The sequence below is a fragment of the Carlito syrichta genome, unplaced genomic scaffold, assembly GCF_000164805.1.
Source record: "Carlito syrichta isolate Samal-C Ts95f unplaced genomic scaffold, Tarsius_syrichta-2.0.1 Scaffold315198, whole genome shotgun sequence".
Taxonomy (NCBI): Eukaryota; Metazoa; Chordata; class Mammalia; order Primates; family Tarsiidae; genus Carlito; species Carlito syrichta.
Window position 1 is genome coordinate 762088 of NW_007259294.1, and position 12282 is coordinate 774369.

At 45.2% G+C, this 12282-nt stretch overlaps 1 protein-coding gene across 1 annotated transcript in view; it reads left to right on the top strand.

The window, feature by feature from the left end:
• Positions 1 to 12282, top strand: part of GLP2R (glucagon like peptide 2 receptor) — a 65027-nt gene that overhangs the window by 3889 nt on the left and 48856 nt on the right. The window contains exons 2-4 of the mRNA XM_008072469.1: positions 3600 to 3687; positions 5685 to 5789; positions 10664 to 10785. Of these exons, the coding sequence (XP_008070660.1) occupies positions 3600 to 3687; positions 5685 to 5789; positions 10664 to 10785 (315 nt within the window). The remainder of the gene's footprint in view (positions 1 to 3599; positions 3688 to 5684; positions 5790 to 10663; positions 10786 to 12282) is intronic.

Sequence of the window (12282 nt, forward strand, 5' to 3'; positions counted from 1 at the left end):
TGAGCCACAAGCCGGGCTCATGGTAATTTCTGAGTAATGAGATTACCATTCCACCTCCCCTTTTTGCTTATCTGTGATTCCATTTTATCTATGGTGAAGTGTATTTCTTGTCTAATAAATAAAAAGTTTTATTTAATGAGAGCTAATAGAAGGGTTTTCCTTTTCTTTTCCTTAACTTCTTCTTGGCCTACTTGGTCATTGATGCTGGTTGTCTATGCAAGAGATAGAGGAATCAAGATCAAGTTGGACTTTTTCAGACAGAAAAAAAAATCCACTCAAATATCTTCTTTCCTCATGAATTTGTCTGGGAATCTAACGTGACAGAACTTGGATGGGCCTGTTGCGTTTTTGATGTCTTTAAGGCAAGGACCTGGGAAGTCAGTCTGTTTGTCCAGCTTCCCTAGACTGACCAAATTCAGTACTTTTTAGTTTCAGTTTGTTTCTCTGCTTTTCTTTTTTTTTAATGTCAATACCTTTGGAGGATACAAATAGTTTTTGGTCTGGGCTTTAAGAGTACACACCATCCCCACCTGTGCACATTGTACCCAATGGGTCGTTTTTTTTTTCCTCTACCCCTTCTGAGTCTCCAGTGTCCATTATACTATTCTGTATATCTTTGCATATCCTTAGCTTAGCTCCCACTCATAAGTGAGAACATGCTATGTTTTGTTCCTGACTTAGTTCACTTACGGTAATTAGATCTCCCAACACACAAAAAAGTCCAGGACCTGATGGACTCACAACTGAATTCAAACAGACCTTCAAAGAAGAACTGGTACCAATTTTACTGAAGCTATTACACAAGACCAAAGAGAAGGGAATCCTCCCTAACTCATTCTACGAGGCCAGTATTACTCTGTTTCTCTACTTTTGACCATGGCAATTAAGCATGGCAAAGAACAGGGGGACAGGAGAATGTTATTCTCTCTTCCTTAATCAGGTCCCAATGAAGTCCGTGAGGACATAAATAGCACATTGTCCCAGAAAGGGTCTTACTTTGATGATTTTGAGGATTCTGGAAGTCTATTACTTGATTTGCAATTTATCTGAAGAATTTGTGAAAGTGTAGAGTCATTCATGGTTCTGTTAGGATGTTTATTTTTAAAAACATGTTAATAAATTTACATGTTGCCTCTCGGGCCATAATAATAATAGAGATTTTCATTATAATGATAATAGAGATTATCATCATTATTATTACTTAATGGCTAATCCAACAGTCCCAAAACCGTGTGCTAAGGTACCCCAGGGAACCACTGTAAACTCACAGGTGGTGCTGTGAGGTATTTTAATTTTTTAAGGGAAGCACAGTGATATATGGTATTTGCCAGACACTGCAAAATACTAGCTCAAGGTAGTCATAGTTACAATGTTAGATCACACCTCACTCCTTTTGATGAGGTGATATCTTTGCAAAGCTGGATTTCCCATAGGTCCTGTGATAAACAGCAAGTACAGCACAAAAATCAACCTGGAACAGGAAATGAAGGTAGTGGTGTCCAATCTGATTCTAAAACTCGGGAATCAATGCCTAAGAGGCACTAAGTTATTAAGACATAAATATACATGCAGTTGTCTGGGCCTACCTACCTAATAAATGGGACTTTAGATCTATCTTTTGGCCTAGGAGTGCCATGGAAAAATGACTGAGCCAGTAAGTTTGGGAACCTGTGATCTAATAATGACCACATTAGCGCTCCTTCAAAAAGTTGGCTGTGTGATTTTCTGGAAAAGATGAAAAGAAATCACCCATAGACCCCATCATAAATGCCATGGTGGGGGGGGGGCATGGTAGGCAGAAGAGGAAGAGTGTAGATTGGACTACTTACTTAGGAGGTGAAACTGGCCACTCATTGATGGCTGCTCACAGATGGATTTGGGAGGGGGGAGCGCTGATTGTGTGTGTGTTTAACTAAATTTATTTAGATGGAACATTTCCCCAGTTTATAATAGGATCCTCCACTCCCTGTCCTACCACTCTTTTGGGTTATTTACCTAGCCCAAGAAAGCAATTGAACTTGTTGCCCCTTGTGGGAGGAGACAAAACCTCAAAGCCAACTGATTAACTGGGTGATCTCAGTCCAGATCCTTTATTTAACCCCTGTGTTCATTTCCCACCTTCCACCCCACAATTATGCCTCTGTTTCTTTAGCTGAAAATTAAAGGGGCAGTAATTCCCACCCTTTGCTTGGGGCTTGTACTCGGAGATGAAAGATACTTTTCAACCCTCAGTGGTAGTGAGGGAGATGGAAAGTGACCCACTGATGACAGTACAGTGTGATGGGCTGAAGGAATCGGTCATTCGGGGGTGGGGGAGCGCATTGAGGAGGAAGGTTACTAGCTCAAGACCCCAGGGAGAGAGGTGGTCAAGTGGGCCGGGAGTCACTAGGCTTGAGGGATGAATAGGAGTTAGCCAAGTGAAAATGAGGGCAGAAGGGAGTGCCAATGGGCAGAGCAAAGATGATAAGTCATGAAGAAATATGACTTGAGACAGGGATGTCTGAGATACTGAATCCTGAGCCAACAGGCCACGAGTGGAAAACATCAGGTAGGAGAGGACTTTGCTCAGATCTATTTTGTGGTCCTATCACTCTGGAGCAGTGTAGAGGGTGAACAGTGTCACCAGGCCAGAGATGGAGGAAACAGAAGACAGGGTTGGACAGAGGAGAAGTTAGGGAGATGGAGTTGATGGAATCTGGTGTCTGGCTAAACGAGGAGGAGGGGGGATTGAGGATGACTCCTGGTTTCCAACTTGCAACTGAGAGAACTGAGCCCCACGGAAGGAGATCATAGGGAAGCTGAGGATGACAGGCTAGAATGTCACTGACTTCGTATGCCAACCAGTTATCTTTGGCACATTCTAAATCCTTTTCAGGCCAGTATCTGTGTCTTACTCATCTTTGTACTCCTTTAGTTCCTCCTAAACACAAGGCCTGGCACAGTAGGTGCTGATAAAGATGAGTCCATTGAACAGTAGAAGAGAAAGATCCTTGTACAACTTAAAGAAGTGGTACAGAGGTCCAGTTAGAAGTTACTAGGTAACCCAATTATCTGGGAAGCCCAGAAAGTAGTATGTAGTATATTTCCAAGGTTCTATGGAATAGTCAATGGCAGAAAGGAAAAAAATCCCAAGCCCTCAGTACAGTGGCAGAGTATCTGTCTACTCAGTGTCTTTGACCTTGGTCATGCAGGTTCATGCAAAGTTCAGACCCCTGCAGTTCTCCTGGCCCTTCTATGTCACATTATTGAGTCTCTCCTAGTGTTAAGCTTCTCTCTTTGGGATTCGCATAGTCTTAGGAGCTATCTGTGTGGGAGGGTATGGAAAATTTAGGATAAAAATATTACTTTCTCTTGAAATGCCAACTTTACTTAAAGGTTTTTAAAAAAACATTTCATATTTGTTTCAAAACCATTAGGCTTAGATTATGAAGTGAATGTAAAATTCTTATGTATTCTTATGCCAGAGAAATTCTATTTCCTTACTGTGGGCTGTTGTGGGCACTTCAGTGGGAAGGTTTGAGAATCACAGTGTGAGATGACAACAATGCCACATTTGTGCTTGCCACTAACTGGAGCTGACCATGTTTTTGTCTGTTCAGGTTACAGGATCTCTCCTTGAAGAGACAACTCGGAAGTGGGCTCAGTACAAAGAGGAGTGTCTGAGAGGCTTACTCAAGGTACCTTCTGGTAAGCACATGTGTTAGTTACCTGTGGCTATGTAACAAATTGCCCCAAAGTTTAGTGGCTTAAGACAATAATAAGTTTATTCTCTCTCACGATTTTTATGGGTGAGGAATTCAGACAGGGAGCATTGGGGATGGCTTGTTTCTGCTTTGGAGTTTAGCTGGAAGCCTCCAAGGCTGGGGGCTGGAATCACCTGAAGGCTTGTTCACTCCCATGTCTACTGGTTAATAGTGGCCCTCAGCTGAGAGTCAAGCCAGACTGGTGGCCAGAACACTCCCCACAGCCTCTCCACATGACCTGGTCTTCCACCCAGTATGATGATTGGATTCCTAAGAGTCCAGAGGTCATATTGCCTGTAATGATTTGGCCTTGATAGTTGCATATCACTTCTGTCATGTTCAATTGGGTCAGTTACAAAGCTCTACCCAGGCTCAAGGGACAAGTACATAGACTCCCAGCACTCACTGTAAAGGAGCATGTGAGATGGGATATATATGGGTGAAGCCATCTTTGATACAAGCCATCCGCCACAGGACATTTATCACTCAAATCACATTACATGAGTATCTGCTGTAGATTAACCTCGGGATCTTTTGGGGAGGTGGGGGTCTCCCATTTCCCAGGGAATTAACTAAATCTGAGTAGTAACATTTCTCTTAGCTGAGTCTACACTAAATTCAGAGCATTCTAGCAAGTATATAATAGTTTGGTCTGTCCATGGCCTCACCTGTCTGCATGCTGATTCTTTGGTTGCATCCACATGTACCATGCCCACCTTAAAAAAGAAAAAAAGAAAGTGCATTGGCCTCTGAGCACTGGGGACGATGGGTGAACACAGCTCTGTCCTCATCTTCCTGGTTTCTTTCAGATAATTTCATTCAGTGGCCCGGAGATTGACAGGGTACCGTGAATTCTTTCTTCCTTTCTTGCCTCAAAGGCACTCTAGGCTTCAAGCCTTTCCAACTCCTTCTGAAGATCCCTTGGCCCAGTCAGGTGATAGACAAGGCTTGATTGATATCAGCTACAAGAACCACCACTCACCTCGGGGAATCCCCTGAGCAATTCTGAGGTCAAGGTGAGGTAGGTCTTCTTCATCTGGAGCCATGCCATACACATCTCAGGTGAGCAACTCCTCATCCAGACCAGGTATCAACACCTGGCAGCCAGGTTGACAATGTGCCTCAAGTCAGCTCATAGCCTAGCAGACGCTTGTTTGTAGGGTTACTATGCCAGGAATCTGGCCACTCTTGCCTAATAAGGAGCAGATGGTAAGGGGTGAAGAGATAATACTTAGTTTCCAGGAGTCAGAAACTTGCAATTTGGAAGTTTAGGGCCTAGCCTGAAATGCCTCCATTTGGTTCTAGGAGGCCTACAAGACTAAGTTTTAAGTTTATAACTTCCCATTGCCAAACAATGGGGTGTAACTTATCCCCCAAGCTTGAGATGGCCCAAATTATCTCATAATGATCATTGAATTGGTGTTCAAATGAAGAGATATGACTATGTGGTACTTGTGTCTGATATATGCAATCAAGGACCTTGATTCTGTAGATCCGCTTATATCCACTGGTTGTTTTGCACATTTCACAGAGTAAATGTGTTCTTGGATCTCATCGGTGAAGGTTTGACAGTTAAGTATGGAACACAAGGCACTAGCTGAGCCTCCACGCGTTCCCCTGATCCTGTAATTCTGTGAGCGGTCAGTTCATGTCAAATGAATAAAAATCAATATGACATGTACTGTGACATAATTGAGAGCTGGTCAAGTTGGATAGACAATGGCACGATGCTTGAGGCTGTATTCAGTGTTCCTGTGCCCCTCAAATTGTTCTCTACCCCTGGCTTATCTAGAGAATGGGATGCCCATGCTGGTTCCCACAAAGACTACATCAGCTTCTAATGCCAGGAAGGTGGGCTCTGGGCCCTAAGTGCCTTTGTCTCCAAGAGTGGACCCTGTGCTCAAACAATGGTGTTCATTTGGATCCCTCTTCTCTCCGTAGGTGAATTTTGTAACGGGACATTTGATAGGTATGTGTGCTGGCCTCATTCTTCTCCTGGAAATGTCTCTGTGCCCTGCCCTTCATACTTACCTTGGTGGAGTAAAGGTATTAAGTTTGTTTGTTTGTTTTTCAACCAATTTTCAATAGCTCCTTTAAAGCCTGGTCCCCCCTGGGCAGATCAGCCAGGGGTTAGAGAGAGAGTCCCAACCAAGTGCTTTTCTCAAGCCTTCTTCCCCCATGAAAGGTCTTCTTGTAAACTCTCGGTAATAGGTCTTCCTTCTCCTCTTGTCTTCTGTAATTCTTCTATTCCAGGATGTTCCATTTATAATAGCTGTCTTACTTTGAAAATTATAAAGTACAGACCTGGCAACCACAAAATTTGGCTGCAGTGAGAATAAGAATGACCACTGTCACGGAGGGGAGAAAGATGTCAGGGAGAAAGATTGGGATACTCACGCCACATTTGGGTTGTTAGATGAGGAGAAAGCACTTTAAAACTACCCTTGCATAAGCATCAGAAGGAGGCACCACTGAGTTAGTGCTTTTAATCCCCATGGGGATTGGTCAGAAAATTAAACCACTTAGCTTGCCCTGATCCTGCTTTAAAAAAGTGAATATTATTTAGGAACACAGGATAATATCTCATTCCTCCCTGCCCCAGAAGCCCAACCTCTTGATTATTTTATTCTGGAAGGGAAGAGAAGTAATTACTGGTTAGAACTCGTTGACCACAGACCACAGGCAAATATAAGAATGGCTAAAACTATTCTCAGGAAACGTAAGTGGTTACAAGGCTCCAGGCAAAACAAGGCGAGAATCAGTTTCCGATAAGGTAAGATGATAGCCTTTGGTATTTTGTTTTTGCCCAGTGAATTATCCCATCAGTGCAACTTGGTTTCAATTTCTTTAGGCCTTTAGAGCAGAGAGAGAGAGAGAGAGAGAGAGAGTTTAGATGGAAGATACATTTCTGGGTGGGAGAGTAAGTGACCTATTTTATGGAAGTGTTCTCTGATGAAATCCAGTTGGAATCAATCCAGAAGGCCCAAGGAAGTGGGATTTAAGGGAGGATGGAGGAGATGATACTTGCTGGACCAGAGGGATCTGAATGACTCAGGCAAATAGTCCCCATGGAAGCAGCTCAGTGAGGGGCACCGAGCACCAGTTGTGGAGTCAGAAGTCTCAAGGTTAGACTCAGCCTTTCTATTTTACACTTGGAGACTTCAAGCAAGTTTCCGGAGCCCTAGGAGCCGTAGCTGTCTCATCTGTGAAGTGCTGTGAGCAATAGCTGACTCTTAAGCTAATTTTGAGGAATACATGAGAAGGCAGACACAGTCTGTCATAGAGTAGGTGCTTCATAAATGGGAGCTGAAGGTGAGTCCAGGGATTAGCCCCTTGGATTCCTTAAGGTCTTTAAGGCCCAAATGTCCACGGACTTCTGAATGGCATGTGGAGCAGATCACCTCCTCCCAGGTCTACCATCCACCTGTCCCTTCCCAAGAGCTAAAAATCCAGGTCCATTCCACTTTAAGAAGAAAAAAGTGGTCAAAAAATCTGAATTTACAGGGAAGTTGAGTTAAAGGCTCTTTAAAAAAAAAAAAAAAAAGGCGTTCCAGGCTTCTGGAATGTGAAGGGAGTGTGATTTGCAAAAGGTGGGAATTTACTCTTCCAGCAAACATTTTGTGCATGAAATCTTTAGAATCCAAATGGGTCCCAGCAGTAAAAAGAGAATGTGGAGACACTAAAGGGTGTGGAGAAGAACATCTACAAATGCAAGGGGATGGAGAAGAATCTTCCCCGATAAGAGTGGAGGAATAAGCATTCTGACATGAGAAGGGAGAACAGCTGATGTAACTGACAAGTGAAGCTGGGCTGATTGTGAAGGAAACTATGTATTAGACACCAAGGGCTTTAAACTTTCCTCTGTAAAGAAACACTACATGTTACTGCAGAAGGTGTTAAGGCAGTAAAAAAAGAACACACAAATAAGATTTGTAGTTTGGGAGAATGATGTTGATGGTATGTGACTGTTGGTGCCAGGGCCAGAGAAGAATCAGGGAGGCTACTGCAGTGGTACAGAAAAAGGGTCTGGATTCAGGTAAGAGGTTGGAGAGACAGGGAAGATTAAAAAAAAACTATTGGAGGTAGAGTGGTCAAGACTCATCTTCAGTGGAATAGAAACTGAGGGACAGAGAGGAGTGGAAAGTGGAGGAGAGGAAAATAAGCCCCTCCCCCTCCTCCTCTTCTATTCCCTAGCTCAGGGATGGTCTCATAGTTTGCCTGACCCCACCCTTAATCTCCCACCCCTGGTTGATAGCTGGGTCCTCTGACTCTTCCTCCCCTTCAGCCATCACTTGTGGGCCATCAGTACCCTCTGTTGCCACTCCCTGGTTTCCTCGCCAATCTCTGCCTCAGATCCGGCCCCCTTCAACAGTCTTCCACAAAGCTTTCTAAAATGCCAGTCGCATTACGTCAGCCCCCTTCTTGACACCTGCAAATGGCATGCAAGGCCTCCTGCCACCTGGCCCTGCTGAGCTCGCTAGCATTCTCTCCCAGCTCTCCTTTCCCTGTACGCCAGCCAGATGAACACCTCCCAGGCTCTGCACCTGCCTAGCTGTACCCTTGCAGCCTTGCAGCACCCTAGCTTGCACGTCTGTCCAGAAGGCCTCCTCAAAGGTTCTGCCCATCTCTTCTATCAACCCAACTGTAATTCTCAGCTCGATTCCTTCATCCTTCTAGAAGACTTCTTGAACTTCTCCCCTCAAGTACAATGGACCTCTGCCTTCCTGAGGCCTTTTCTATACCTGTGCAGTCTTCTGTCTCAATGTTTATAACTGTTTATGGCTTTTTTGGTTTTTTTGAGTTGGAGTCTCATGCCGTCGCCCAGGCTAGAGCTCAGTGGCGTGCTCAGGGTCACCCCAGCATCAACCTGTTGGGCTCCGGCAATCCTTCCGCCTCAGCCTTCCAAGTATCCGGAAGTATAGGCGCATGCTACCACACCTGGCTACTTTTTGATTTATTGTACAGATGAGGTTTCGCCAAGGTGTTTGGGCTGGTCTCAAACCCACAGGCTCAGGCAATCCACTTGCATCGGCCTCACAACGTACTAGGATTACAGGCTGAGCCACCGAGCCCAGCCCATTTTTATTTGTGCTTTCCCAGCTAGACTCTGAGCTGGGACTCTGAGCATCCCCAGCATAGCACGTTAAGGCTGGCACAGACAATGCAAGTGTCAGGTGACATTATTGCCATTCACTCATTCAACAACTATTTTTAAAGCACCTGTCTTATGTCAGACATTATTTTTAAGTGCTTGGGCTATATTAGCAACCAAATCAGAATAAAATCTTTCTTCTCATGGGGCTCACATTCTCTCAAGAGACAGACAATTATCAATAAATAATTTACATAAATGTAGAGTTTTTTTTTTAACATGATCTATTTTAAACAAAACAGGGAAGGGGAAGGGATGGGAGGATGGGATGCACTTGTAAACTGGATAGTCAGGGAAGACTTCAATGACAAGGTGGCATTTTGGTGAAGACTCAAAGGAGGTAAAGGTTTTAGACAACAAGGGAAGGGTGTTCAGGAGGGAAGGGAGAGTACAGTGCAAAGACCCTATGTGAGAAGTATGCCTGGTCTGCTCCATGAAGTGAAGGAGACAGATGTGGCTGGAGTGAAGGGGGAAGAGAAGCAAAAGGTTAGAACAGAATGTTTGGGGAGGCTGGATGTTACAGGGCATTGTGGAAGGCCATAAGACGTATTCTCAGAAAATCCTTGAATGATTCTGAGTAGAAGCATGACATGGTGCAACTGACATTTCATTCAGCTCACTGTGATCACTGGGTTACCCAGAGATGTGAGGGGCAAGACTGTCAGAGGAGTTTGCAGTAACCCAGGCAAGAGATGATGGTTCCAATTAGGATAGAAGCAGCAGGTGAAAAGCAGCAGTCAGATTCTGGATATCATTGAAGGTAGAGATGACATTAGCTAATGGGTCAGATGAGGGCTAGAAGAGACAGAGAGAAGGCAAAGATGACTGAGGTTTGAGACTGGGGAACTGAAAGGATGAATTTGCTATCCTCTGAGGTGGGAAAGCTGTTGGTGGAGCAGATTTTGAGGGAAAGGTGAAACATTTGGTTTGGGGCGTGTTGCTTGAGATGTCAACTAGACACACTAGTAACACTGTCAAGTGAGCAGGTGAATGTATCATATAGGTATCCATCAATTAAATTCAGCAGACAGTTATTATTGCCCCATGACATGCAGGGTCAAGACCAGAAAGTTCCAACAAATTTCCATGTCTTGTTTGCAAGTCCAGTCTCTGCTCCTCCAGGTAGGAGGAGCTTCAGGGAGGGGCTCTTGTGATAGATGTGACTGAATCACAATAGCAGTCCTCATGGGCAGAGCAATCTACCCACCGTTTGCACACACTCTCTTTCATTTAATCCTTTCCCAAGCCACAGAGGGTTGGTACCATTATCATCCCAGTCCGGGATGAAGAAACCAGAATGCTCAGAGGTTGGGAGAGCTGGGCCCAAGATGCAAACCTGCTTAAGTGGCATATCAAGCTTCAGCCCTGGCGCTGTCTGCCTTGTGCCCACCACTTTCTTTTTATCATGGCACGGCCTCTCAGGCGTCAGGAAGAGCTGCCTCACGAGCCAGCACCAAGAACCCAGGTCAGCATCTCCCAGCTGGGCTGGACCTTGGAGGGCTTATAACATCTCTGAGTCACCAGGGACTGTTCTAACTCCAGAGACTTTGAGTAAACACAGCAGACATTAGCAGATCATGGTTTGTTACAAAATGTAGAGGCTTCCGTGTTTTTCTTTCCATCCCAAATAAACAGAAAGGATGCTAATGAGTCCCCCAAAAGGGGAAATGAAAATCCCGTTTCACTGGGATTTTCCACAGCTTTGTGGCGTGATCAGGGAATGGGCTGTGTGTTCTGACCTTTCCCCCAGAGCTTTGTTTACTTTCAGAGAGTTCAGGAAGGGCCTACCGACACTGCTTGGCTCAGGGGACTTGGCAGACGATAGAGAACACCACAGATATTTGGCAGGATGACTCCGAATGCTCCAAGAACCACAGCTTCAATAAAAACGTGAGTTTGCGCGGTCCAGTGATAAGGCATATGGGGCCCAAACCACCCTCCTGCAGGATACCTGAGTGACCGGCCAGCTTGAAGGGCCACACAAAGAGCCTTCTCCCATCATGTCTGCCCCAGAATTGGCTAGGGAAGGTCCACAGTCATGCAAAGTAGCAACTCCTTTGACAGCCAAGACACTTCTTTCACTATTAGGGTGAAACGTGAACTCAGTCTTCCAGAGTCAGTCCTAGCCTTCATCCTTGCTGTTCCCTGTGCCTGAAACACCTTTCCCAGCTCCCATGTGGCTAGTTCCTTCTCATCATTCAGGTTTCAGTCCAAATGCCTCCTTCTAAGAGAGATCTTCCATGGCTGCCTAATCCAGTGGCCTCCATGGTCACTTTCTTCCATATCCCCCGATATCTCTCTCTCTCTTTTTCTTTTTTTTTTTGTTGGAGTCTCACTCTGTCGCCCAGACTGGAGTGCAGTGGCCGCTCCCGGCCACCGCAGCCTCAACCTGCTGGGCTCCAGCAATCCTTCCGCCTCAGCCTTCCAAGTAGCTGGAACTACAGGTGCGCGCTACCACGCCCAGCTAATTTTTGATTTTATTGTAGAGATGAGGTCTCACCAAGTTGCCCAGGCGGGTTTCGAACCCACAGGCTCAGGCAAGCCACTCACCTCAGCTTCCCAAAGGCGCGGGATTACCGGCTGAGCCACCGAGCCCAGCCCGATATATCTCTTTAGATCACCTGTCAGTCCCTGAGATTCTCATGTGTTTGTTTATTTATTGTCTAGCTCTCTCACCAGAATGTAGATCCAATCGTAGCAGGGGATTTGTGGGCCTCAAGGGGGGTGTCATTGCACAGGATCTAGGATCAGATGGCTGACTTTGTACAGACTCTTCACTTCCTGGCTGTGAATCTGGTGCCACTTACTTCACCTCTCCGTGTCCCCTGCTTTCTCATTCATCCTATGGGATTGTCTTTGCTGCATGCCATGTTGTGAGGATTTAGAGAGTCAATACACAGATTTCATAAGAGAAAACTGACACATAGCACACTCTAAGTAGAAGTTACTGCCCAATCACCAGAAACCAGGGGGTAACTGGTCAACAATGAACAAACAAATCCATGCTTCAGGCTTCTCTCTACAAGCTTTCTTTCCAGGATTCTTCTCTACTGTATGTTCTCATTGGGTTCTTGCCCCCCTTCCTTCCAAGCGAAATGCAAGAGGCAGCATAAAACAGGAACAGGTGCCAGGGAATCAGATATCTAGGCCACATCTTAGTTTCTTTCATTTACACAGTTAGGCCACAAACATTAATGAAGTACCTACTATGGGCTAGATTTTTGCACAGGGCACTGGGAATTAATACAGACTAACAGACACTGCCTTGAGGAGCTCAGAGTTTCATGGGGCATAGACAGTGTGATCACTGCTGGAACCGAAGTGTCGGATGCCCAGGGCCACAGAAGAGGGGGAAACTGACTCAGAATGGCGGTGGTGGGGGCGGGG